A 27,573-nucleotide genomic window follows, 5' to 3' on the forward strand; every position below is an offset into this window, starting at 1 on the left:
CGGGGGCCAGGCAGCTAACACCAAGGAGTGAGGGATTCAAGAGAAAGAAAACAAGTTTTGTGAGAGAAGCATGTGCACCCTCTAAGGGTGCAGCTGCTGGTTAGCACTGGGCAAGCAACCACGTAGGGATGTGTGTCTCATGTGGCTGGTATTCTGACTCTTCCCTAGATCCCAGAAATCCACATGGTGTGAACTATCCCAATTTTTAAATAAGGCACCAATAGTGAGTCAAAATATCTCCATAGGCCCAATTTTGGCCCAGCAGGTGGCCATTGAGGATGAATTCCTTAAGCCTCCTTTAATTCATTTTTCAAAAGCAAACCGGCAATTCCTGTCTGGGTACAAGCTCCCCGCTGCCCTGCACACAGTGGGTTGGCATCAGGCCGGGGCAAGCTGAGCAGGTCTACGAAACTAAATGTGATAGCAGCACACTTGAGGCGAGAATTGGAAGGAGCAGGAGACAGTGAGGATAGGCCCAGAAAAATAACCAAGGGGGGAGAAAAATCTCATCATGGCAAATATCCACCAGGGAAACAAAGACATGGAGCAGCCAGTGCAGAACGGAGAAGGCCACCCTTTGGGAGGGGGTGAAGGCCACCAGCCAGAAAGAAATCATAGATGGGGACAGGCTTGCAGACTTGCCCCTAATTCCCAGTGTTCGAGCATACTAAGTCGTGTCTGACTCTTTGCGACCCTATGGATCATAGCCCGCCAGGCTCCTCTGTCCATGGGATTCTCCAGGCAAGAATACTGGAGTGGGTTGCCATGCTCTCCTCCAGGGATCTTCCTGACCCAGGGATCAAACCCATGTCCCTATGTCTCCTGAATTGGCAGGAGGGTTCTTTACCACTAGTGCCACCTGGGGAGCCTGATGGGCCATATCCAATAGGCAGGTCAACAATGGGATGGATGGAGATGGAGATGATATGGAAGTGTTCATGGAAGAGATGAGAGAAATCAGGAGAAAACTTTGGGAGCTGCAGTTCAGGAATTGTCTGCATATCCTTATGGGGGCGCTCTCTAATCACCATGACCATCACGATGAATTTTGCCCTGGCTCCTGTCATTTCCATGAGATTATTACTGCGATTCCCACTGTTGTTCTCTTTTTCCTTGCATTTTCCTGATAATGCCTTTACTGATCTGTTTTCTGTGACCCGTATGTAATTTCCATGTGTCAGGTAAGTTCTGTGATACCAGCTTCTAATTGGAGATTGCCTTGGCACACAACCTAAGTTTCTGTCAACAGTAAAGTTTCACCCATTTGCATGGAAAAATGTAAAGTTCAGTTCAGTCGCTCAGTCATGTCCGACTCTTTGCAACCCCATGAACCGCAGCATGCCAGGCCTCCCTGTTCATCAGCAGCTCCTGGAGTTTACCCAAACTCATGTCCATTGAGTCAGTGATATCATCCAACCATTTCATCCTCTGTCGTCCCCTTCTCCTTCCACCCTCAATTTTCCCCAGCATCAGGGTCTTTTCAAATGAGTCTGCTCTTCGAATCAGGTGGCCAAAATATTGGAGTTTCAGCTTTAACATCAGTCTTTCCAGTGAACACCCAGGATTGATCTCCTTTAGGATGGACTGGCTGGATCTCTTTGCAGTCCAAGGGACTCTCAAGAGTCTTCTCCAACACCATAGTTCAAAAGCATCAATTCTTCTGCGAATGTAAAGTTAATAAAAAAATTTTTAAAAAAAGCAAACAGGCTCTAAGTAACCATTCAGCTCTTCATCACCATTCCACAGAATTGTTCTCGTTTAGTCTTGTTCGTGTCTGACTCTTTGCAATCCCATGGACAGCAGTGTGTCAGGCTTCCTTATCCTTCACTATGTCCACGAGTTTGTGCAAACTCATGTCCATTGAGTTGGTGATGCCGTCCAACCATCTCATCCTCTGTAGCTAACCCTTCTCCTCCTGCCCTCAATCTTTCCTAGCATCAGGGTCTTCTTTACAGAGTAGAACTTGTTGACTAGTGGTAGGAGGGCGTGGTAGGAGGGCAGGGGTGCCTCTTGCCCCTCTCCGTGGCACGGCGTGGGGGGGGGCGGGGTGCTTCATTGTTGGAGAAGAAATTAAGTCACCGTCTTCAACGAGTTGGCCCTGGCAGGAGGGCAGCTACTTCCTTCACTGATGTTCCTGGGGCCTTGGAAAGGGCCCTGCTGCAGAATGTGACAAGCATTTGGGGGCAAAGGGGAGTCTTCCGGGTGCCCAGAACGAGGGTCGCAGAAGCATGGGTTCTAGGTGGGGGCAGGAGAGGAACAGAGCTTTGTATCAATTGTTTAATACAGAGGAAAACCCGAAAGGAAGATAATACACACACACGCACACGCACACGCACGGTTCAGTCTCTTGCAAGGTGCAAGAGTTTCCTCAGCTAGGAATCCAGCTCATTAGCCCCTCCCTGCCTGCATACCTCATAGGACTGTTACCAGAGGAAGAAGGGGTTAGAAAAGCACCTGGGACAGGATAGGGTGCTAAGCAGACATAAGTTTCGCTCTGGTGTGGGAAGTCTTTGGGAGCCGAAGGCCAGAGCCCAGGAGAGTACGGGCCGTGGTTCCGGAACCATCATTCGAGGGTACCAAGATTCGCCGGTCCCAAAACGCGCACACGCCCGGTCTATTTCCCGCCTGCACTTCCGGCGCCCGACCTGGAAGCGGAAGGGAGCCTATCGCTCTCTTTCGGCTGCTGTGCGTCTCTCCTGCGTTGTTCCGGCACGGTGGTAGCGGAGATAGGCGACCGTTTGTAGCGTGTGGTCCGGGGAGCGGAGCTCTGAGACTCTTGAGCAACCGCGGCCATGGCGGATGTAACCGCCCGTAGCCTGCAGTACGAGTACAAAGCGGTGCGTATGGGCTCGGCGGAGGGCTCTGGGCGGGGGAGTCCGATAGGGAGAGGGGGGCTGAGGAAGAAAGTTTTCAGTCTAAAGGTCTACGAGAGAACCGCGAAAGCAGAGGAGAAATCAGAACCCGGCGAAGGTGGGGGTACACGGCGATATGAATAACCCCACTGGTGATTGGGGCTCAGCTCTTACCGGGATGGGCTAAGAGCTCTGCTAGGAGTGTTTGTCCCGGTCCCGTCAGCGCTCTTCCCGCCCCCTTCCATGTGTCCTCCCCAACGTGCCCGACACTTTTCCCAGGTGGTAGTTATGAGCAGTGATTGATATATTTATTTGTTTTGCCCTTTGCCCATGCGCGATTATACGACGCGCTTCTCAAGGAAAACATCTTTTTATTCCGACTAGTGATTATCTATGCTTAGTCGTTCCGATTCTTCCTTTGTTGTCAGCTGGTATCCCTGTGATATAGGAATTGAATCCTGCTTACCTCAGAGCTTCAATAATATTGTGGTCTTTGCAGAACTCGAATCTTGTCCTCCAAGCTGACCGCTCTCTCATTGACCGGACCCGCCGGGATGAACCCACAGGAGAAGTGCTATCCCTGGTTGGGAAGCTGGAGGGCACCCGGATGGGAGATAAGGCTCAACGAACCAAACCACAGATGCAAGAGGAAAGAAGAGCTAAGTGAGTAACAAAGGGAAAAAATGATTTTTCTTTAGATGCAGAATCCATTTTCCCTTGGTGGTTGAGCAGTGGTTTGTTCAATTGCTTGATGCCAGCTGAGCCATCAGTGGCATTAAGACAACTCACTGAAGGTAAAAACATAAGAATTGAAAGATTCTTTGGCCTTAACAAGTGTACCTGAAGTGGAAAACAAGTTTTAGGCCGTTTTCCATCATGTGTTTCTCATCCGTGGAGAGATCTTAATTTTCTTCATGGTATTTTCAAGACTCTTGGTAAACTCTTGTCACAGTAACGCTTTTCTTCTATTATTAACTTTCTGCTACTACTATTGTTTGCTCTTGCCTGCCTTTTCTTTTGTTGTTATAAACTACCATTTGAGCATGAAAGGCTGGTGTTTTGTTTTGCTTTTTTTGAGTTAGGGTTAGGGTTTGTTTGGTTTTTTACTTTGGGAAAGGGTGATATTTTTCCAAACTTTAAAGAATCATTGAACTTTATCTCACAGTTACCCTTCGAACCTGATCATCATTTGTCCCATGATGAAGTCGCAAAAATTCGTAGGTCCAGTTTTGATTAAAGCAGTTACATTTGAGATGAGTTACGTATCATTGGTCTTCCACTTTGCAGAGTATGACTTCTTTTCCAGGAATCAATGGCAGTAGATTCCTTTGGAGCTTCAGTTCCCTGGCTGGGAAAGGAAGATGTATCTGAGCGATGAAAACTAGTCCAATCCAATCTTATAATATTGTCATACAAAGTAGAAAGGGTTGTCTCTTTAAATGAACGGGGAGGATGTCTCATGTAGCAGGTAGTGCATCTAGTGAGAGGATGACAGGGGATTCCCTTGCTCTTACTGGGTTCCCATAAAGAAGTACTCCTGCACGTGATCAAGGCCAAATGCGAATCATTTGCTGGGGCACATGTTTGTGGTTTTAAATACCACCTGTGAATCATGAAGCTGAGAAGAGGAGGGTGGGCTTGCTTCAGTCTCACCATTAACTGGGAATGTTCTACCTGTTCAATGTCATACTATGTGATTGTTAGGCGAAGAAAGCGTGATGAGGACCGGCATGACATCAACAAGATGAAGGGTTATACTCTGCTGTCAGAGGGCATCGACGAGATGGTGGGCATCATCTATAAGCCCAAGACCAAGGAGACCCGGGAGACTTACGAAGTGCTGCTCAGTTTCATTCAGGCTGCTCTTGGGGACCAGGTGAGGCAGCCAGAGGGTGAAGCCACGTTTCTTTGGAGAGGGAGGAAGTCACAGCCAGAAGGCCCCCAGAGGAACCTTGTTTGTGGATTTTCCTGTGTGGGCCGTACCAATATGCAGAAGTGGCTGATGTTTACTTTACATGAGGTAGCACTTTATGTGTGCTCTCTTTCAGTCTTGTTAGTTCTGTGACTAGGTGCTATTAATATTCATTTTTTATTTTGCAGGAGAGATGTGAGGCAAAGAATACTTAAGTAACTTTCCCCAAGTCATGGAAGTAGTGTTTGGCAGAGCTAGGGTATGAGCCCAGGTCGTCTGTATCCGGAATTTGCGCTCTTTAAGATTGTCCATGATTAGATTAAGGCCCTCTGTGAGTCTCTGAGAGACCCTGGTTGAGGTGGTTGCTAGAGGAGGTGAGGAGAAAGAATTACCAAAAGCTTGGCGGGCCAGGCCAGGACTGCCGAGTGTCTCTGTCATCTAGAGGAACGTGGCAGACAGCTGTGCAAGCTGTGTCTTTTTTTTTTTTTAATTTTTATTTATTTATTTTTGGCTACATTGTATGGCTTGTGGGATCTTAATTCCTCAGCTAGGGGTTGAACCCTTTCTCCCTGCAGTGGAAGTGTGGAGTCCCAACCACTCGACCACCAGGGAAGTCCCCCTTCTTTCTTTGAATGTAATCTTGTTTTGAAACAGAGATCTCCCTTGGCGGCATCTTAAGTTCACGTTAGTGAAAGTGCTCGGAGCCTGGTGTGCAGGCATTAAGAGACACACGGCTCCGCGTCCTGTTGTCGTGTAAAGCTCATCACTGATGTTCTTTGTCCTGGTCTCTTCTTTCTAAATTTTGTTTTTTGCCTCCAGCCACGTGATATCCTTTGTGGGGCAGCAGATGAAGTTCTCGCTGTTCTAAAGAATGAAAAGCTTCGGGACAAGGAAAGGAGAAAGGAGATTGATCTGCTGCTGGGTCAGACAGATGATACCAGATACCATGTGCTAGTAAACTTGGGCAAAAAGATCACAGACTATGGTGGAGACAAGGAGATCCAGAATATGGGTAAGGAGCTCTTGGTGTCCAGGCTGTGTCACCTGGCTGCTTGTTGACCCTTCAACATGATTTTCTAGGCTCAGTCATGAAAGCAGCTGAAAGATGCCTTGAAAGGGTCCCATATCCTATTTGGTGTTTTTGGAGGAGTTATGATTGGTGGGTAGCACAATCCCTAGATTCCAGCCACCATTTCTTACTCTGAGACCCTTTTATTGTATGGAACGTGGGAGAAAACCTGGACAGCACCTGGATGGGGGTGGGGTGCAAGTGGTTGAGGAGGCAGAGCGGAGCTGTGTCTGAAGCTGGCAGGTTGGAGCAAGCCTCGTGGTGGCAGCGCCGGAGGCCTTCTGTTGTTGATCATTTGCCTGTCAGTCTTTAGATCTTAGGTCTGACCTGAGGAGAGGCATGTCAGGCAGTTAGGGAGGAAATTAGCTCCCAAGTGCCTCATTTTACTGACTGTTCCTTGTCCTCTTTTTCTAATCCCTCACTGTTTCAGACGACAACATTGATGAGACATATGGTGTGAATGTACAGTTTGAGTCTGATGAGGAGGTAAGTGATAAACAAACTCAGACAGTGTTTTTTAAATTATTATGGTGAGGGGACCACTTCTAGTGTAAAGAAGCTACCTAACTTAAGTCAGGTAAGTTTTGTGGTGTTGTATGGATGTCAAACTTTGTCATAAATGGTATTTTATTGAGAAATTGTTGTGGTTATCTTTTGATATTGTAAAGCAATTTGAACTTGTATTAATTGTATGATAACTGAGGGTAAACCCAGTGGATCAGCAAAAAGAAGAAAGATAAGTATAGTGTATATTTCATTGTGGAATTAGTGCTTTTCCACCTTATTGTGTTAGTTCTCTTCTTCTCAGCACTACTGCCAGTTTCACAAGGATGCGCCTTTGCCCAAAAATGTGCCTGTATTTTGTGTGTGGTGGTTTCAGTAACAGTTGCAGCAGCAAATGAGGTTTACCATCTAATTAGGATTTCTTGAATATAAGTAAAATTAGGAACCAGTGGAACACTTGAAAAAAATGTGCAGAGTTGCATTCGAGTTCTTGGTGGGTGTGTCTGGCTCCTGATCATTGATGCTGACTTTGCAGTATCATAAACTAGGACAGGAAGAAGGGATTGCACAGGAGAGTCAGAGGAGAGAGCACTGGCCTGGGAGCCAAGAGGGCTGAGTTTTGGTCGTGTATCTCAGGTCATATTGCTTCAGTGTCTCCATCTATCAGATGAGATGATTGAAACAGAGACTGCTAAGCCCCCTCCTGCAATAGAGTTAGTAGGATTTTATGATTGCAAGTAGCAACAAATTGAAAGAATGCTTTGCTGACAGCATTTATTCTTTGAATAAATGCTTATTATCTGGGACTTGATTTTACCACGACCCTGTGCTCAGTACACAGTGCAGTGTGAGTAAAGACAGTAGTGAGCAAGTGAGGTGTGGTCTCCGCACTCCTGGTCACTGTGTGCTTTCCCGTGCGTGCTTCTGTATTATCCCCCATTAAGTGTGCTCTGAAGTGAGGCTGACCCTGCTTCCGGTAAGCTGTTGGTTTCACCACAGATGCCTTTGCTCTGACCCTGGAGCGCGCTTTTAAGTGAGACGCCAGGGAGAGGTTCTGTGGGGATGCCAGGATCAGCTTCAGATCATGCGCTGGGGTTGGGGCTCTTCACACAGGAAGGTGATGAAGATGTGTACGGGGAGGTTCGTGAAGAGGCATCTGACGATGACATGGAAGGGGATGAGGCCGTGGTGCGCTGCACCCTCTCAGCTAACGTGAGTATAGATTACTCCTGCCTGTTGCCGCAGTGCAGGTTGATTCTGGGTGTAGCACTTTTCCCCGTACTTTGGTCCTCTTATGTAGTGATTATTGAGCTACGCTTTTATAGGGTGAGCTGTAATAAATGTGTAGTGTTTTGATTTTCACAAGATTTCAGTCACTTTCCTCCCCTGCCATGTAATTGGTTTATTTGTTTTAATTGGAAGATAATCGCTTTACAATGTTGTATTCGTTTCTGCTCTACAGCAGCGTGAATCAGGTGCATGTGTTCATATGTCCCTTCCCTCTTGAGCCTTGCTCCCACCCCGCAGCCCATCCCCCGCCCAGGTCATCACAGAGCAGAGCTGAGCTCCTGTCCTCGACAGCAATGTCCCACTAGCTGTCTGTGTTACCCGTGTATTGTACATATGTCGATGCACCCTGCTTTTTAAAGGCATGTGTTGATGAAATCTTGGGTTGGTGTGCTTCTGAATTCGATACAGCAGAGTTCCCCTCGCCCCGTGCTTCCCATCAGAAAGCCCTCAGAAGAGGGTAGGCTGTGAGTAGGCTGCAGAGCTTTGTTGCATGACCATGAGAAAGCGCTTGGGGCAGAGGGCAACAGGGTGAGCCCAGTGCCTGGTTCTTTCATAGCTTGTGGCCTCAGGGGAACTGATGAGTTCTAAGAAGAAGGATCTGCACCCTCGGGACATTGATGCCTTTTGGCTTCAGCGGCAGCTCAGTCGCTTCTACGATGATGCCATTGTGTCACAGAAGAAGGCAGATGAGGTGTTGGAGATTTTGAAGGTACGGCCAGGATACTGTTTTTGTGTCCTGTGTAGCTTAGGAGATGGGGCAGTGTAGGAAACAGGTGGCTGTGGCCTTAACCGTGGTGTTACCTTCTCTTTGCAGACAGCCAGCGACGACCGGGAGTGTGAGAACCAGCTGGTTCTGCTCCTTGGTTTCAATACTTTTGATTTTATCAAGGTGTTGCGGCAACACAGGATGATGAGTGAGTAGATTGTGGACCCTTCTGTGTGTGTCTGTGGGTGGGTGAGAGAGAGATGGAGGTGGTGTTGCTCTCACAGCCTCACGTGGTTATTTCTGTCTCTACCCCAATGCTGAAGGCTGTTTTTGTACCTCACATCCCCTTTTCCCTTTCGTTGCTGGCAGTTCTGTACTGTACCTTGCTGGCCAGCGCACAGAGTGAAGCCGAGAAGGAGAGGATCATGGGAAAGATGGAGGCTGACCCAGAGCTGTCCAAGTTCCTCTACCAGCTGCACGAAACGGAGAAGGAGGATTTGATCCGGGTGAGGGCCGGGTTGTCTGCCTCTCCGATTGCTGAGCTAGAGTGTTGGCTTTGGAAAAGAGACACCAGTTAGAAGATTACAGCATAAAGCCAAGTTCCTATTAAAGGAGGAAGTTGAAGAAGTGAAGCATTTCTCCAGATGCTCTGAGTGTGGTCATCGGTACAGAATGGAGTCAAGGCCTTCAGGCTGGTGTGGTTGAGAGACCGCTGACCTGTTGCTGTCATCACCAGCACCTGGGCCTTCTGCTGTCTGTCCACACAATAAGTCATGCCTGCTGACAGCACAGCAGCACAGCAGGTGTTTGCTGAATACAGAACCCACACTCTACCCCTCAGGGGCAGCCCTTGGTGCTGGGTGTTGAATGTTGACTTTTGAGACCTCTAGACCGTGTATAGTCTCTGTAAGTGATTTGATATAGTCATTCTGGTGGTCCCCATGGCAGGTGTCTGAACATAAAGGGCCATCTGTCTGTTTTAGGACTTGGTAGTGACTTGACCTGTGAGTCAAGTTCAGCTAAGGGACTGAAATGAATAAGAAGCTGGGGTGGTGGTGAACCGTTGGCATTGTTTCTGTCTTCCCCACCCAGGAGGAACGGTCCCGCAGAGAGCGAGTGCGTCAGTCCCGGATGGACACGGACCTGGAAACCATGGATCTGGACCAGGGCGGAGAGGTAGGACCAGGGTCATGTCCAAGGCCATGGAGGGTGGAGGCTCGTTTGCACAGCTCGCTTACTTCCTGTGTGTTCTTGTCCTTCACATGCTCCCAGGCACTGGCTCCGCGGCAGGTTCTGGACTTGGAGGACCTTGTATTTACCCAGGGGAGCCACTTTATGGCCAACAAGCGCTGCCAGCTTCCTGACGGGTCCTTCCGGCGCCAGCGCAAGGGCTATGAAGAGGTGCACGTGCCTGCCCTGAAGCCCAAGCCTTTCGGCTCTGAAGAAGTGAGGGGATTGCTGTTCTCAGTTTTCTGCTCACTTTGCCTCCCTTCCAGTTTGTATTGCAACCGTTTCCATGTGGCCTTGTCTTGTAGATTTTATTTGTCTTGTGGGTTTATTCCAGAAGTGGAAGCTGCTGCAGGGTTTTCCCATTTTGGTTTTGAGCCCAGGGCACAGTGTTGATCTCTCTGGTCTGGCCTTCAGAGGAGAGTTACACATGGAGTTTTCCAGGAAATGTAATCTTGCAAAGCCACGGTCTGCTCAGGGATGTTGCTAATACGATGTGCACGACCTTTCTTTTTTCTAGCAACTTCTTCCAGTGGAGAAGCTGCCCAAGTATGCCCAGGCTGGCTTTGAGGGCTTCAAAACGCTGAATCGGATCCAGAGTAAGCTCTACCGTGCCGCCCTGGAGACGGATGAAAATCTGCTGCTCTGCGCTCCTACAGTAAGCACTGCCCTGCCTCCCTTTTTCTTGTGGAGTGTGGTGTATATTTTAGGTGGCAAGATTGTTCCTCCCCATCCTTACTCCTTAATTCTATATCCTTTGGTGGAAGAGGTGTTAAATGGGAAGATAAAATTCCCCGGACACACTTTGTTTTGGCGATAAGCCCTTGGAAGTTGGGGCCCGAGTATACTAGGTACACAGGCCTTCTTGTCCCTGTCTCTAGGGTGCTGGGAAGACCAACGTGGCCCTGATGTGTATGCTCCGGGAGATAGGGAAGCACATTAACATGGACGGCACCATCAACGTGGATGACTTCAAGATCATCTACATCGCCCCCATGCGGTCTCTGGTGCAGGAGATGGTGGGCAGTTTTGGAAAAGTAAGAGGGTAGAACTTCCCTCCAGAAGATGTTGGGTGCAGCTCTCAAAGTCCTGCGGACAGCTCTGGTGCTTCTCTGTTTCTCGCCTTACATTCTTGTTGCATCTCCAGAACTCCTCATGTGGTATTTCTTTCTTCCTTCAAAGGTGGAGCTTGACCCATATAGAGTGTTTATGAAGCAAGAAGTCCTGGGTCTGTTTTGGGCTTTAACAAGGGTTTACTATTTTTTTAATCTTCCTCTTAGCCATTTTTTGCAGTTGGTATCATTTGCATTATTGGAATATTTATGAAACACTCACATGAGTGCTTGGTAACAGACCTGATGTTACTCCAGGTCTGTTTTCTATAAGCTTCCATTTCCCCCTCTTATGTGTAGAGCTCCCAGTGAATCTTTTTATTATTTTACTAATTTTTATTTTTTGGCCATGCTATGTGGCATATGGGATCTTAGTTCCCAGACCAGGATCGAACCCAGCCCCCCTGCAGCGGGAGCACAGAGTCTAAACCACTGGAGCACTAGGGAAGTTCCAGATTTGTTTTAGAAATAAGCGTTCATATCACTGATCTCGTACACTTGATGTTCTCTAAAGGGCTGATGCCTGCCTCTAACCCCCGCACTCAGACTTCACAGAGTGTGGAGTCCAGCACCCCCCCCACCCCCACCCCCAGCCCCAGCGTTCTTGCCCAGCGTGCCTTTCCCTCCCAGCGCCTGGCCACATACGGCATCACTGTTGCGGAGCTGACTGGCGACCACCAGCTGTGTAAGGAGGAGATCAGTGCCACCCAGATCATCGTCTGCACCCCCGAGAAGTGGGACATCATTACCCGCAAGGGCGGGGAACGCACCTACACCCAGCTCGTGCGGCTCATCATCCTGGTGAGCGGGGCGTCCTTGTGGGCACGTGGAGACCAGCCAGCCGGCAGGGACTTGCCGGGCCCTCGCGCGCAGTGTTCCTGCGGTGCCTGTCCTCCAGTCCCTGGCCTCGGTGATGGCAGCTGTTGCAGCATTGCTTTTACTGCCGAGTGAGGATTTGCACTAAGGGGAAACACTTCCCAGGAGGGGCATGGTGTCTGCCGTATCGTTTGTGGGTTTTTATGTCTGAAATACTTTGAAATAAATGTAAGCAGACAGTTTAAAAAGCTGCTTACGTATTCCCAGAACTATAAGGGCTTTATAAGTAATCCGTTCTCAGAGGGAATGAGTAGGAATCAGGATACAGTGTTCTGAAAACTCAGAAGCCTCCAGGGAGGAACGACAGCCTGAGGGTAGTTTCTTGAGGTCTTCTGGGAAAGCAGGAAGAAGACCTTGCATGTTGACTCTCTGGCCTTCAAAGAAAAAGTTGGTCACCCCCTGCTTACAGCCTGCCACTCAAAGTCTTGTTAGAAATACAGAATCCCTGGCCCCGCTCCCACCTACTGAAATACAGTCTGCGTTTTGGTAAGGTTTCCATATGCTTTGAATGCCTGCTGAGATTTGCGATGCACTGCCTTAGGCTATGTGAGTTCTTTATTTGATATGTCATATTGTTTGCTCTTGGTAAAGATAACTGCCTAGAGGTGAAACTTTATTTGATACAAATTTGGTCTCATCAGAAGCTTCATTTTTAATAAAGAAATTTATCTTGGAGGTGAGCTAGGAATTCCTTTACCCAAAGTGTCAGATTTTCCTAACCATAAAGCATTCTTCCACTGAACTGGAGCAAAGCAGCTCATGCTCAGAGCGTGTTTGCTGGGATGTTTCATGGTGACTACTGTCTCATCCTTTGAGGTTGGTTCCCTGGCCTGGGATCCCTTTTCTTGTCTTCTTCATTTGCAGTAGTAGTTATGTGTTTACAAAACGGGATTACTCTCAGGAAAGGGGGCCTCATTTCTCTGGTCCCAAAGGTAATTTGCTGCCCTCCCATTCCTTAGGATGAGATCCATCTTCTCCACGATGACAGAGGTCCTGTCCTGGAAGCGTTGGTGGCCAGGGCCATCCGGAACATTGAAATGACCCAGGAGGACGTCCGCCTCATTGGCCTTAGCGCCACCCTCCCCAACTACGAAGATGTGGCTACCTTTCTACGTGTAGACCCTGCCAAGGGCCTCTTCTACTTTGACAACAGGTAAGAGAAGAGGCGGGGAGGGGTTTAAGCAGGGTGACCTGCCTGATGTCTCCCTTCCTTGCCAGCCAGCTCTGTTAGATTCGAGTTTTAGAATGATCCTTGGTTTTCATGTGGGAGAAATCCTAAAAGAGGCATATTGCTCCCTGGCAGTGAAAAGGACTTTTTATGCAGTGTTTTGTGCCAAAGCCTCATTGATTTGACTGTTGGACTTCTAGCTTCCGCCCAGTGCCTCTAGAACAGACGTATGTGGGCATCACGGAGAAGAAAGCCATCAAGCGTTTCCAAATCATGAATGAAATTGTTTATGAGAAAATCATGGAACATGCTGGAAAAAATCAGGTCTGTCATGGTTTCTTGTCACTCCTGACCTCTTTGAATTTTTGACTTACTGATAATTGGGTAGCACTGATAGAGACAAAGAAAGAAGCAAAGCAAATCACCAGTACCAGAAACGAAACAGGATATTACTGCAGAATCTGTTACCTTTGAATTTGAAAGGCTGTTAAAGGAATACTGTGAATAGCCTTAGACGTACGTTTGGCGACCTTAAAGAAGTGAGCTAGTCTCTTAGAATTTACCAACTAGTAGAACAGCCTTGAAGAAATAGATAAAACATAAATAGTCTTATGACCATTAAAGAAATTGAATCTGTAATTATAAAATGCCCAGAAAAGGCATCCCCATGCACAGATAAGCAGTCTGTCTATCTAGGTTATCAGGGGTTCTTCCATGAAAGATTTGAGTGGCTTACACTAAAAATATTCTAAAAATAAATATAAAAATGGAAACTTAGTGAAAGAGCATTTTGCTGGATAGTGTGGTGTAATTTTTTAATTGAACACTGTATTTCGTCTCATAAAAAGAAGTATAAGGATTTAGAGGAAGAGACAAATCTTCTGTGGCAAGAAAGACTTGGACGACTTTATTTCCTGCAAAAATGGTGCTGGTTTTCTACTGAGACTTATTGCCTAAGTCTACTTATATAGGCCAGTGCCTGTTATATGTCTTAACTGTTTAGAATCTCATCAGATAGCCTGAACACAAATTTTTAATTGAGGCTCCTGAATTTTCATCTATACTATATTTAAACTTTTTATTAAAGACTAAGTGTTAGGAGTTAGTTGGGTTTCCTGGTAACAGAACCCTTGTCACCATCCTTGGTAGGTTTGTTTGCTTAGGGTTCTAGAGGGCTCCGTTAGGCTTCCAAGCCGGTATGCCTTCCTACCATCTCCCTTCTTCAAGACCTCAGTTTCTGGCCTGCTAATGGTGCAGCCTCTGCTTCCTGCTGCAGATTCCCCAGGGCCGGGGGCGGGGGGTGGCTGTCGGAGCAGTGTCTCTTGACTATGGCCGACTGTGGCTTCTCTTCAGGTACTGGTGTTTGTGCACTCCCGGAAGGAGACTGGGAAGACAGCCAGGGCCATCCGGGACATGTGCCTGGAGAAGGACACGCTGGGTCTGTTTCTGAGAGAGGGCTCGGCCTCCACAGAGGTCCTCCGGACAGAAGCTGAGCAGTGCAAGGTGAGGGGGGATGGGCCCGGGGCCCTCGCTCCTCCCTGCTCGCCGGCTCAGCCCGAGTCGGCCGGGCCGTCCTCCGGGGCTGCCGGGCGGCTGTGTCTCTGTGGCCTGGGCGAGGGGCAGCGTCTTGGCTGAGGAGACTTGCTTCCTCTCCGGGAGAGTCCCCTCCGGCAGGCTCACTGCCTCACCTGTTCTTTGCCTGCTCCCCAGAACCTGGAGCTGAAGGACCTGCTGCCCTATGGCTTTGCTATTCATCACGCGGGCATGACCAGAGTTGACCGCACGCTTGTAGAGGACCTTTTCGCTGATAAACACATTCAGGTGAGGGAGGCAGAGCTTGGACGGGGGAGACTGGAAACGCTGGGGATGGCACCGTGGGCTTCTGCTGGTGCTTTGCTGTTTCTGGCCCAGGTAGCCCCAGTCAGAGGGCCATGGTAGGTACAGTCAGTGTAACTTCTTACCACCTGTCCCAGCTCTTCTCGTCATGCATGAGGGAAGCTGAGTAAGTTTAGGAAAGCGTCTGAGACGCAAGGTAAGGCCAGGATGTGGGTGACTCCAGATACTGTCACACAAGGCCCTGTAAGGTCAGGACCTTGTTCAAATCTTCTCTCAGGAGAGTCTGTATTTTTAAGTGTCTAGCAACCTTGATTCGGGCTTCCCTGGTGGCTCAGACAGTAAAGAATCCGCCCACAATGTGGGAGACCTGGGTTCAGTCCCTGGGTTGGGAAGATCTCCTGGTGGAGGGCATGGTGACCCACTCCAGTATTCTTGCCTGGGGAATCCCATGGACAGAGCCTGGCGGGCTGCAGTCCATGGGGTCACAAAGAGCTGGACACGACTGAGTTGACTAAGCACAACCTTGATTCACATAGGTCTGCATTACTGCCTTTTAAGTGTCTCTAGAGGCTTGAAATGACTCTTGAAGAGATGAGGAACCCAAAAACTCCTTTTCTCTTTTTTCTGATGTTTCATTGACAAGTACGGGACCCACCTCAGTCCTGCTAGAAGCCCTGAGTCCGGGTGCCTAGAGAAGTTGAGGATATGTTATGGATATGTTCCCTTGGTGGCAGGGTCTGTTTTTCTTACTGCCTTGCCTTTCCTCTGTAGGTTTTAGTCTCCACAGCAACCCTGGCTTGGGGTGTGAATCTCCCTGCCCACACCGTCATCATCAAAGGCACCCAGGTGTATAGTCCGGAGAAGGGGCGCTGGACTGAACTAGGAGCGCTGGACATCCTGCAAGTATGGAGCTTCTGAGTTTATTCTTGGTGGGGAAAAGCATGCTGTGTATAAGATGCCAGCATAACCCAAAGATGGCAGGTGGAGGGTGAGGTTCTGTGATGTAGAAGTCTGGAGTCAAAAGTCGGAAGCTCTGTGGCCATGGCCCTCTGGATTGCTGTCTCTGACCAGATGCTGGGACGAGCAGGAAGACCTCAGTACGACACCAAGGGCGAAGGCATCCTCATCACCTCTCACGGAGAGCTGCAGTACTACCTGTCACTCCTCAACCAGCAGCTTCCCATTGAGAGCCAGATGGTGTCCAAGCTGCCCGACATGCTCAACGCGGAGATCGTGCTGGGGAACGTTCAGAATGCAAAGGTGGGGCGGCCTGTGCTCTCTGCGCCTCTTGCCTTTTCCAGAGGGGCTGGGTCACCAGGAGTGAGGTGGTGTGGGCCATCGGCACCGGGGTCCTCCAGCCCCGGGCTCCACACCTTCCGTATAAGTGTGCTTTCAAGCTTCTTGGGTCTGTGACTGACTGTTGCCCCTTGTTGCCAAAATCTCAGTAAGGACTGTGTTCTTAAATAATGAAATATTATGAATATTCATGAGACTGTAAGATATATTTTCATAGTTGGGAATTAACTCTGAAGTCCTTCATGGGAGCTTTTCATGTGGACATCAGTTCTGCATGCAGAGACCCACGTTCTGTCTCTGATAGGATGCAGTAAACTGGCTGGGCTACGCCTACCTGTACATCCGAATGCTCCGGTCCCCGACCCTCTATGGCATCTCTCACGATGACCTCAAGGGAGACCCACTGCTAGACCAGCGCCGATTGGATCTGGTTCATACTGCTGCTTTGATGCTGGATAAGAACAACCTGGTCAAGTACGACAAGAAGACGGGCAACTTCCAGGTGAGTGGGCCAAGGGAGGGAGGCACAGATCCCCACAAAAGTTGTAGCCCCTGGAGACAGTCTTTCAGACGGCTTTCTTGATTGGAGGCCTGCCTGTCTACTTAACCCATTGCTTGGAAGAGCGGAAAAACAGACAGTATTGGACTGAGCCCTTTGAACTTAGGAGCTTCTAAAGTGGTGTACAACCTGATGGTGCCTCCTTTCTGCGTCTCGAGCTGTGGTGGCTGATGGTGCTCTTTTTTCTGGACTGGCATCAGGTCACTGTAGGTCAGCGAATTGGGCCATCTTTCTTTAAAAATAAATAAACGTGTTTGGCTGTGCCAGGTCTTAGTTGTGGCATGCAGGATCTTGGCTCTTTGTTGCAGCATGTAGCATCTTTTGAGTTGTGCCATGGGGGATCTTTTAGCTGGGGTGTGCAGGATCTAGTTCCCTGACCAGGGATTGAGCCCGGGCCCGCTGCATTGGGAGCTCAGGGTCTTAGCCACTGGACCACCAGGGAGATCCCTGTGCCGTCTTTCTTCCCGCATGTGAGCCAGGCACTTGTATTACTGTGAGTCCATTCTGTAGGCATCTCTTGTCCACAGTGAGAGGTTACTGCTTGTTAACGATCGGCCTTGAATTGAGTCTTCCTTCTTCACAGGTGACAGAACTGGGTCGTATAGCCAGCCACTACTACATCACCAATGATACGGTGCAGACCTACAACCAGCTGCTGAAGCCGACCCTCAGCGAGATTGAGCTCTTCAGAGTCTTTTCGTTGTCCTCAGAGTTCAAGAACATCACCGTGAGAGAGGTGAGTCCACCCAGTATGTGGAAACCGGAAGCTGGTACTCAGGACCATGTTGCTGGATGGTTCTCTCCTTGATCTCTGGGCTTTTCCTTGACCTGCTTCCTGCTTGTGGCAGGAGGAGAAGCTGGAGCTGCAGAAGCTGCTGGAGAGGGTGCCCATCCCCGTTAAGGAGAGCATTGAGGAGCCCAGTGCAAAGGTGAGCCCAGCTCCTCTCTGCCCGGGACGGAGTCGGGTGGTTTTCCTTGTCTCTAAAAGGTGAGTCTCGGGCTTGGGCTTGGGCTGGGCAACCTGTCCCCTTCTCCCAGTCCCTGCATCTTTCTCACATCTTCTTTTTGCATGGAATATCAATTATTTAGTGTCTGTAGATGAAGATCTTTAGATCTTACCTGGCACGAAGGCCCGGAGCAGAACTGTTACTCACCGTGAATGGTGCAGTGATCGCCCTTCCCTCTTGCCTTTTTGCAGATCAACGTGCTCCTGCAGGCTTTCATCTCGCAGCTGAAGCTGGAGGGCTTTGCGCTGATGGCTGACATGGTCTATGTGACCCAGGTGAGGGTGGGCTGTGCTGCCCTGGTCTGTCACGGTCCCCTGTGCTGTGTGCGTCTGGGAGAAAGTAGGCTGATCCTAGCGAGGGGGAAGGATGCTGAGCTGGGCCTCAGCTGGCTTGCTGGCTGCTGTGTGAATGGTGTGGATTCTCTGTTTTGCCCATCTTGAGCTCTTGGGAAGGTGAGATCATTAGAAAGACCTGGGAGGCTCCTTTTCTGCAGAGAAGCACTTCCCACTATAGTTGCTGGGCACCTAAATAAACCTAGAAATGGCCAAAGGCTTTATTAGCTACTCTGTCTTTTCTTCAGGGCAAGTCACTAGCACCTTTACTCTTGCTAGGATCCTAAATGCTAAATGGGCCAAAAGCTGTAAAATCACGCAGTGAACAGTATGTTCATTCACTGGGTAGTGAGCTTGAGCCCCATCTTTGTCGTGTCCCCAAGCATCTCTGGGGGACTTGGTTTTTGAGTTGATATGAATGATTATATCACAGCTCGAGGTGATTAAACTATGTGTAGAGCGGCTTCATTAGGTCTGGGGACAGTGGGTACTTAACAGTGGAAATGTTTCCTCTTTCCCCAGTCGGCTGGCCGCTTGATGCGGGCCATCTTTGAAATTGTCCTGAACCGAGGCTGGGCGCAGCTTACAGACAAGACCCTGAACCTCTGCAAGATGATCGACAAACGCATGTAAGTCTCAGCGAGCTAGAATCTGGTCCTGGGTTGGGGGTGCTCAGGCTGAGGACCTGGTGGGAAAGCCTTAGAGCACACTCTGATGTGTGCATCTGGGGAGAAGCTGAGACCAGGAAGGTCCCGTTTCCCTCCTGGACAGGTGGCAGTCCATGTGTCCTCTGCGCCAGTTCCGGAAGCTCCCTGAGGAGGTTGTGAAGAAGATCGAGAAGAAAAACTTCCCCTTTGAGCGTCTGTACGACCTGAACCACAATGAGATAGGTGTGTGGGAAGCCGTCTTTCCCTCCTCATCTGTACAGCTCAGGTGTCTCCCTGCTGACAGGGAGCGGAAGCGCCCGCCTGCTTCCCCATTCCTGGCCCCAAGCCCTGCGCACACATGTCTTGTCCCATTACTGCTGGACTCCGTGCACTTGGTCTCAGAGCTTTGAATCCCCTGGACCCCTGAGTTGGGGGGAGAGCCCATGCCTGGAGTGGAACCCGCCAGTTTCTCTCAGGGCCGGGTCCGCCAGACTGGCCATCAGGCTGGGCTGCAGCCGCGCGCACCCTTGTGTCCTCACAGGCGAGCTCATCCGCATGCCCAAGATGGGGAAGACCATCCACAAGTACGTCCACCTCTTCCCCAAGCTGGAGCTGTCGGTGCACCTGCAGCCAATCACGCGCTCCACCCTGAAGGTGGAGCTGACCATCACGCCCGACTTCCAGTGGGACGAGAAGGTCCGGCTGGGCGCGCCGGGGGGCAGGTCTCAGGGGCCTGGCGGCGAGTGGGGCGGGAGGGCTGAGCCCCCTTGCCCACCCCTCGGCTCACGTCCCCATCCCTCAAGCCGGGGGGCAGGTCTCGGGCCTGGCGGCAGGTGGGGCAGGAGGGCTGAGCCCCCTTGCCCACCCAGAGGCTCACGTCCCCATCCCCCGTGCTCGGGTGGGTAGGTCCACGGCTCGTCGGAGGCCTTCTGGATTCTCGTGGAGGACGTGGACAGCGAGGTGATCCTGCACCACGAGTACTTCCTGCTCAAGGCCAAGTATGCCCAGGACGAGCACCTCATCACGTTCTTCGTGCCCGTCTTTGAGCCACTGCCCCCTCAGTACTTCATCCGCGTGGTGTCCGACCGCTGGCTTTGTGAGTGCACCTCCTCCACGGGGCCCCCGGGGCCAGGTTCCCCCTGGGGCTCTTAGATGAGATCTGGCCCCTTGTGCTGGGCTGGCCTTAGCTGGGGAGACTGACACGCGACCTGCCTTGGGGTTCCCAGCGCGCTCACAGCCCTCCCCGTTTCTCTCCTGGCAGCTTGTGAGACCCAGCTGCCCGTCTCTTTCCGGCACCTGATCCTGCCAGAGAAGTACCCGCCCCCAACTGAGCTGCTAGACCTTCAGCCCTTGCCTGTGTCTGCCCTGAGAAACAGTGCTTTTGAGAGCCTCTACCAGGATAAGTTTCCTTTCTTCAACCCCATCCAGACCCAGGGTAGGTGTTTGCATTTCCAGGTGGGCAGTTCCTTTGGGGACATTTAAAGGTTCCCTGGAGACAGAGCTTGGAGGGGTAGAGGAGGGGAGCCCGTCCGGTTCGGTTTGGTTCCTGGTCACTGAGAAGACCGGCGGAGAGGCGAGGAGGGAGCCCCAGCCTGTTTTGCCTCTGCATCCTCCGGCAGACCTCCAGGGGACCTGGGCTCCTTACCTGGGTCTCTTGGCTCCTCAAGTTGGGAGGGGCAGGTGAGGGGGACGGAAGGCGCAGGCCCGCGGTTCCTCGCCCCTGCTGGTTGCCTCTCTGGACTGATGGGCGGGGTTTCCCCACACGGCCTCCGTTGAGCCTCCCTGGGGTCACACTGCCTCTCTGTCGGTTCTCAGTGTTCAACACTGTGTACAACAGCGACGACAATGTGTTTGTGGGGGCCCCCACGGGCAGCGGGAAGACCATCTGTGCGGAGTTCGCCATCCTGCGGATGCTGCTGCAGAACTCAGAGGGCCGCTGTGTCTACATCACCCCCATGGAGGCCCTGGCCGAACAGGTGCGTCCTGTGTGCACTCTCCCAGAAGCCGTTCTCATCGCGAGTCTGGATTGAGGTTTTTCTGAGCCCTAAAATGTGCAGAGCCAACTGGGGCAAGGCTTTACCTGCTGGGGGGCATTTTCCTCGGTTTGCACTCTAAAGAAAAGCTCTCTGGTCACTTGGTGTAGTAGGTTGAGATCTAAAGGGCAACAGGTCTCTGTGTTCGGCCTCTCAGGTTTCTCTCTAGATGAATGAACTAATGCTGACACTCTGACGTCTTTCTGCCAGGTATACATGGACTGGTATGAGAAGTTCCAGGATAGGCTCAGCAAGAAGGTGGTGCTCCTGACGGGGGAGACCAGCACGGACCTGAAGCTCTTGGGCAAAGGCAACATCATCATCAGCACGCCCGAGAAGTGGGACATCCTCTCCCGGCGGTGGAAGCAGCGCAAGAATGTGCAGAACATCAACCTCTTCGTGGTGGACGAGGTCCACCTCATCGGGGGCGAGAATGGGGTACGGCTGGCTGGCCTCGCCGCACAGAGGCAGTGCTGGGCCCGCAGTGTAGCCGTGGCCCTGGGCCTGACGTGTGGGTCCCAGATGAGGGGCAGCTTCTGCCTGTCGCCTTGTCTCCAGAGGAGGACCTGAGATTTGTTAGTAGGCTTTTTTGAGGCTAGCATAGCTTAGAGGAGATTGGCTGGGGAGAGGTGCACCCAGAGACGGGAGAGCCCCTGATCAGAAGGGAGCATTAGGAGATCCTCTCGAGGACATTGGGCTGCCCACGAGGTGCTCAGGGCCGAGGCCAGAGCACCCAGACCTGCAGTGATCAGTCGCCCCTCTCCGCAGCCCGTCCTGGAGGTCATCTGTTCTCGGATGCGCTACATCTCCTCCCAGATCGAGCGGCCCATCCGCATCGTGGCTCTCAGCTCTTCGCTCTCCAACGCAAAGGACGTGGCCCACTGGCTGGGCTGCAGTGCCACCTCCACCTTCAATTTCCACCCAAACGTGCGCCCTGTCCCCTTGGAGCTGCACATCCAGGTGGGGCCCACGCTTCTGGCTCCCGCGCGGCCCCACCGCCCAGCTTCCCCGGGCTCCTAACCTCCTCTCCCTCCCCGGCCTCAGGGCTTCAACATCAGCCACACGCAGACTCGCCTGCTGTCCATGGCCAAGCCCGTGTACCACGCCATCACCAAGCACTCGCCCAAGAAGCCTGTCATCGTCTTCGTGCCCTCCCGCAAGCAGACGCGCCTCACCGCCATCGACATCCTCACCACGTGTGCGGCTGACATCCAGCGCCAGAGGTGGGCGGCCCACTGCCGGGTGCTGTGTGTGCGGTGGGGCTGAGCGAGCACCCCCGGGAGGGGCTCTGGGGGGGTGGCCCGCTCCGGGCTGAGTCAGTGCTCCTGCCTCCCAGGTTCCTGCACTGCACTGAGAAAGACCTGATCCCATACCTGGAGAAGCTGAGTGATAGCACGCTCAAGGAGACGCTGCTGAACGGGGTGGGCTACTTGCACGAGGGGCTCAGCCCCCTGGAGCGGCGCCTGGTGGAGCAGCTCTTCAGCTCAGGTAGAGAACAGGCCTTGCAGTGCAGTGAGACCAGCTCCAGGTGTCCTCGGGGTGTGGAGTACACTTTTGCGTGTGGGTGACGTTTCTGGGCAGCAGGCATGCCCGTCGTTTTCATAATACTTCTCATCTTTTATTTGATCTTTTATCTCAGTGTCCTTGAGATGAAGGTGGAACAACCTACTTGGTAGAGGAGAAAGCAGGCAGGCACATAAAGTCGTGCTCTGTCAGAACCTGGGTTTTTAGACCTGGACTTTTGGCCTCTGGATTGAGTTTTCCACAGACAGGGACTCGGCAGGGTGGTTGGGCTTTAGAGATGGAGTCTGTGCTGTGCGTCTCCCTTGAGTGGCTGTGGGCTTTTCTCTCGTTGGCGTTGGGTGTTTCGTGCAGAGCAGTGTTTTGACAGTGCTTGGGGAGCTGCGGCGGCAGTGCTCCTGCCAGAATCACTCATTGTCACTCTGACTCCTGAGTCTGCCTGGTTTGGGGCGCCCTCAGAGCCCGGTTTTGCTGCCATGGACTGGCCAGCCTGTGGGTGAGTTTGTGTTAGCGTGTTCCAGTCGGCACAGCCTGCCTGTCGGGCAGGAGTGTGAGCCTGACTTTGTCTGGCTTGGGGGTCTGTTCCAGCGTGACCTCATTTCCTGCACGTAGCCCCAGCAGAGCAGCAGTGACAGGCAGACCCCCCTGTAGCACCGGCAGCCTCAGTCATGAAACACTCAGCTCTGCGCTGTGGAGCAGGGAAGCCTCGGCTTGCCCCGGAGGCAGCAGGCCCTGCCCCACCCGGGGGCCTGTGCTCAGTCTCCTCTCCCCTCTGCCCTCAGGGGCCATCCAGGTGGTGGTCGCTTCTCGGAGTCTCTGCTGGGGCATGAATGTGGCCGCCCACCTGGTGATCATCATGGACACCCAGTACTACAATGGCAAGATCCACGCGTGAGTGCAGTGTGCTGTGTGTGATCGGGCCCCTCTCCCCTAAGATGAGCATAACCTCTGCAGACCCAGGTCACTATTGTGAAGAAAAGGTGTTAGGGAAATAAATAGCTAGCCGAAATTCCACCCCAGCGAGGGTTTTATTTGTGCAGACTTATTTTTGATGCTTGAACCTGCTTCTATGTTTGGATTTGAGTGGGGTGGACTTGATCACTCATGAACTATATGGCTGTGAGGTTTGGGAGCCTGCCTTACATATCAAATGCTTTAATATGGAGTTATTTGGCTATTGGCATTAGATGGGTTGACTTCCCAGGTGGCGCAGTGGTGAAGAATCCACCTGCCAGTGCAGGAGACACAGGTTGGATCCTGGGTTGGGACTATCCCCTGGAAGAGGAAATGTTAGCCCACTCCAGTATTCTTGTCTGGAAAATTTCATGGACAGAGGGGCCTGGCGGGCTGTAGTCCATGGAGTCACAAGGAGATGGACATGAGGGAACATGCACACACACATTGGATGGATTAATACCTTTAGTTCACAGACCCTGAGCAACAAGTCATGACTCTTACACTTGAAAACTAAACTGATGTATAGATTGCCTGTGACACTAGGGCCTGAGCACACTCACAGAGGTTTGCTGTGATTTTCCATGTCTCCCTGTATCTGCGTTTTTATTCTTCGACCTTCAAGGAGGCAGCGTCTTGAGTCCTCTTCTTCCTCTGTCTCCAGGTACGTGGATTACCCCATCTACGACGTTCTGCAGATGGTGGGCCATGCCAACCGCCCTCTGCAGGATGATGAGGGGCGCTGCGTCATCATGTGCCAGGGCTCCAAGAAGGTCAGCCCCGGCCTCTGGCGCGGTCTTCCGAGCCTGGGCCTCAGGACAGACTCTTTAATCTCTCTTCCCATAGGTGTCTTTGCTTGCTTTTTTATATTGTCTTCTTCTCTTTGCCACATTGCTTTTGTAACAAGCCTTTCCCCGTGTAGGATTCTGCAGCCTTTGAGTTTTGCTGCTGCTGTTGAGTGTGTGTTGAGATCCTGCCCTCTGGCTGGGGCTGTCTTCCCCATGCCCTGCTCATGGCGGGGCTCGGTGTCCTTCCCGCACGGTGGGAATCCCGTGGTGCGGGGGGCGGGCACACACACCCAGCTCTCCTTGTCCGTGCAGCCGGCTGCTTCCATTTTGTATGAGCCGTGCCTGTTGCACAGGGGCCACATTTGCCCTTGGCCTTCCTTTGTGGCTGTACCGTCATTGACTGTGTACTGTAACGTCATTGATGTTCTTTCCCATAGGATTTCTTCAAGAAGTTCTTGTATGAGCCTTTGCCAGTGGAGTCTCACCTGGACCACTGTATGCATGACCACTTCAATGCCGAGATCGTCACCAAGACCATCGAGAACAAGCAGGACGCTGTGGACTACCTCACCTGGACCTTCCTGTACCGCCGCATGACCCAGAACCCCAATTACTACAACCTGCAGGGTCAGTGGCGGTGGCGCACGCGTCATCCTCCAGTGGTTTGCACAGCCCGCGTTCGCCGTCTCCCTGGGTCGCCCCTGCTTACCTCTCACCTTCACAGGCATCTCCCATCGTCACCTGTCTGACCACTTGTCGGAGCTCGTGGAGCAGACCCTCAGTGACCTGGAGCAGTCCAAGTGCATCAGCGTCGAGGACGAGATGGACGTGGCACCCCTGAACCTGGGCATGATCGCCGCCTACTATTACATCAACTACACCACCATCGGTGAGGGCCGGCGGTCTGCAGCCACGGGGATGACAGACGACGAGGCTGCCAGGGCCTCGTCAGAGGGACGCATTGCAGGGCGGAGCCAGGCTACCCAGCGGTTAACTCTACTTCTCTGCCTGCTTTGCTTCCTCCCACATGTCCTTCCCTTCCCCTCCCAGAGCTCTTCAGCATGTCCCTGAATGCCAAGACCAAGGTGCGAGGGCTCATCGAGATCATCTCCAACGCGGCCGAGTATGAGAACATCCCCATCCGGCACCACGAAGACAACCTCCTGCGGCAGGTGAGTGTGTCTTCCGAGCCAGGTGAAACTCGGCCCCCGTGCCCAGAGCACAGGATCCCGCTGTCAGGTCAGGAAAATACCCACTCCCCCACCCCTGAGCTCCCTCACACACTGCACACACATCTCAACCCCCACCACCCACAGCCACCGTCTACCCCGAGTGTGGAATGGCTGTGGGCCTGGGACTAGTGGTGCTTTGGGCCTGAGCACGGGTCTCAGGCAGGGTCACCCGTTCATCAACCGCTCTCTGTTCCACTTTCCAGCTGGCCCAGAAGGTCCCCCACAAGCTGAATAACCCTAAGTTCAACGACCCGCACGTCAAGACCAACCTGCTTCTGCAGGCCCACCTGTCCCGCATGCAGCTGAGTGCTGAGCTGCAGTCGGACACCGAGGAGATCCTCAGCAAGGTATGGACATCCGGGGTGTGCAGTCCTAAGCGTGGCCTGCGAGGCAGCAGTGGCCACCCCGCCCACGCGTGCTCGTCTGTCCCTCTGCAGGCTATCCGGCTCATCCAGGCCTGTGTGGACGTCCTCTCCAGCAACGGCTGGCTCAGCCCGGCCCTGGCGGCCATGGAGCTGGCCCAAATGGTCACCCAGGCCATGTGGTCCAAGGACTCCTACCTGAAACAGCTGCCGCACTTCACCTCCGAGCACATCAAGCGTTGCACAGACAAGGTGAGCTGGGCCTTCATCAGAGTGTTGGGTGGCCAAGTCTGGAGGCCAGGCGTCTTGCACTGGGGTTGGTTGTGGAAGGGGAGACATTTCGTTTTGGCTTCTGTGAAGGTGTTAGAAGGCACCAGGGAGCCTGACTGTTGTGAGCTGTGTTCTTTGGATGATCTGATAGCAGAGGAATAAAATCGGCCACAGTGGACTCTCCATTGGCTGGAGTCTGGGCTGGGGTCACTGGGGAGGGGAGTTTAGAGGACTGACGGAGTCACCTGGCTGAGGATGCATCGCCAGACCCAGTTTCCTCTGCTGGTCATCTGCCTTCTCCTTCTGACCTCTCTGTTGTCGCCCAGGGGGTGGAGAGTGTTTTTGACATCATGGAAATGGAGGACGAAGAACGCAACGCCTTGCTCCAGCTGTCAGACAGCCAGATCGCGGACGTGGCCCGCTTCTGTAACCGCTACCCCAACATTGAACTGTCCTACGAGGTGGTGGACAAGGATGCCATCCGCAGGTGAGCTGCGCGGGCCGGGTGGGCCGGGTGGGCCGCCCCAGGTTGGCCCCCAGTGGGCACAGCTGTGACGGCGCCCCGGTGTCTCCCCACAGCGGCGGGCCAGTCGTGGTGCTGGTGCAGCTGGAGCGGGAGGAGGAAGTCACGGGCCCTGTGATCGCGCCTCTCTTCCCGCAGGTACGTGCTGGGACTGGCTTCCTGGGGTCCCCTCGAGGCCCTGCCTATTGGCTAGGGTCTGTGCTGCAAGGGCATATAGTCATCAGGGGAGAGAAGTCTAGAGCAGTGATGATTAATTTGGGGGCTGTGAGTGCTTTTTGTGGAAGTCTGGTTTTTTTTTTTTTTTTTGCTTTAAGGCAATTTAGGTGACTGGTTGCTGAGAGAAGTCCTGGCACAAGGCCTACTTTGGATCTGCTCTGCTGGCAGGCTCACCTCCATGTTAACATGTTTTGTCCTCTAGCATGTCTGCCTTTTACCTAAAAGGGTCTCTGAGGAACTCAAAGCTGCCAGCCGCAAAGACTAGATGTCTGATAGTGGAGTCTTGGATCTAGTGTCAGGCGCAAAACAGGAGAAGGTACTCTGGGACAAGAAGAGAGCCAGAACCAATAGAGTTCACATGAGAAACCTTAGTTTAAAATCCTGTATCCAGTTATCTTTTGGTACAAAAATTTTGAAAGCTTTCTTTCTGGTTTCCTGTTTCTGTAACTTTTCGCCTGGTGTCACAGCCATCAGGTTTTACACACTGACTGTTGGGTTTTGGTCACTACAGAAACGTGAAGAGGGCTGGTGGGTGGTGATCGGAGACGCCAAGTCCAACAGTCTCATCTCCATCAAGAGGCTGACCCTGCAGCAGAAGGCCAAGGTGAGTGTGTTGCTGGCCCCAGCGGGTTGCGAGAGCGGGCAGGTGTCTGAGCAGGCCCTGAGTTCTGCTTGCTCTCTCCAGGTGAAACTCGACTTTGTGGCCCCAGCCACCGGTGCCCACAACTATACCCTGTACTTCATGAGTGACGCTTACATGGGATGTGACCAGGAGTACAAATTCAGCGTGGATGTGAAAGAAGCCGAGACAGACAGTGACTCAGACTGAGCCCAGAGGCCTTCACTCTTGCACAGACAGGAGAGCTGAGCCTGAGTTAGGGACGTGTACAGCGTATGGGACGTCAGTGGTGGAAACCTGCTCCTGCCCCAGCTCCTGCTTTGCCCGGCTCCCTTGCCATCCACACTCTGGCTCTAGTGTCTGTAGGTGTCGAGCACAAACCATGTACAGCATTTTGAGGCATGTTCTTTGTAGTTCCTTTTGACTCACATGTTCTAATAAAATGACTTGGAGAAACCATGTGTCTTTGCAGTGATTCCAAATTAAAAGTTTCCTTTGCCCAGTCGAAGGGTCGTTTTTCAGCCGTGAGCTTGCGTACAGTGAGCGCTAGCTCCAGCGGCTGAGGCTGCTCTCAGTCGGGCTGCACCTGTTCAGCCAGCAGAGGGCAGTGTTGGTGCCCTGTCCTCGGTGGGGACTGTGCCTGGGGGCCCTCTGTGTTGGCA

The 27,573-nt window shown here is 52.1% G+C and overlaps 1 protein-coding gene and 1 pseudogene across 1 annotated transcript; both read left to right on the forward strand.

The window, feature by feature from the left end:
• Positions 1–511: 511 nt before the first annotated feature.
• LOC136164053 (protein BEX3-like) lies at positions 512–2,721 on the forward strand (annotated as a pseudogene).
• SNRNP200 (small nuclear ribonucleoprotein U5 subunit 200) lies at positions 2,656–27,370 on the forward strand. The gene is made up of 45 exons (XM_065929805.1): positions 2,656–2,837; positions 3,352–3,515; positions 4,557–4,728; positions 5,584–5,776; positions 6,264–6,319; positions 7,451–7,549; positions 8,184–8,336; positions 8,442–8,541; positions 8,703–8,839; positions 9,426–9,509; positions 9,606–9,779; positions 10,081–10,218; positions 10,442–10,597; positions 11,303–11,473; positions 12,508–12,701; positions 12,917–13,040; positions 14,070–14,219; positions 14,427–14,537; positions 15,324–15,455; positions 15,624–15,812; positions 16,153–16,350; positions 16,991–17,143; positions 17,256–17,336; positions 17,606–17,689; positions 18,269–18,375; positions 18,518–18,636; positions 18,935–19,089; positions 19,300–19,489; positions 19,655–19,828; positions 20,209–20,369; positions 20,637–20,864; positions 21,195–21,386; positions 21,471–21,649; positions 21,763–21,914; positions 22,730–22,838; positions 23,566–23,674; positions 24,127–24,316; positions 24,414–24,578; positions 24,740–24,861; positions 25,125–25,268; positions 25,359–25,535; positions 25,880–26,040; positions 26,133–26,214; positions 26,804–26,896; positions 26,978–27,370. The coding sequence occupies exons 1-45, from the start codon at positions 2,793–2,795 to the stop codon at positions 27,119–27,121; spliced, it is 6,411 nt and encodes a 2,136-aa protein (XP_065785877.1). The 5' UTR covers positions 2,656–2,792; the 3' UTR covers positions 27,122–27,370.
• Positions 27,371–27,573: the final 203 nt, after the last annotated feature.

Source organism: Muntiacus reevesi, chromosome 3, assembly GCF_963930625.1.
Source record: "Muntiacus reevesi chromosome 3, mMunRee1.1, whole genome shotgun sequence".
Lineage (NCBI taxonomy): Eukaryota > Metazoa > Chordata > Mammalia > Artiodactyla > Cervidae > Muntiacus > Muntiacus reevesi.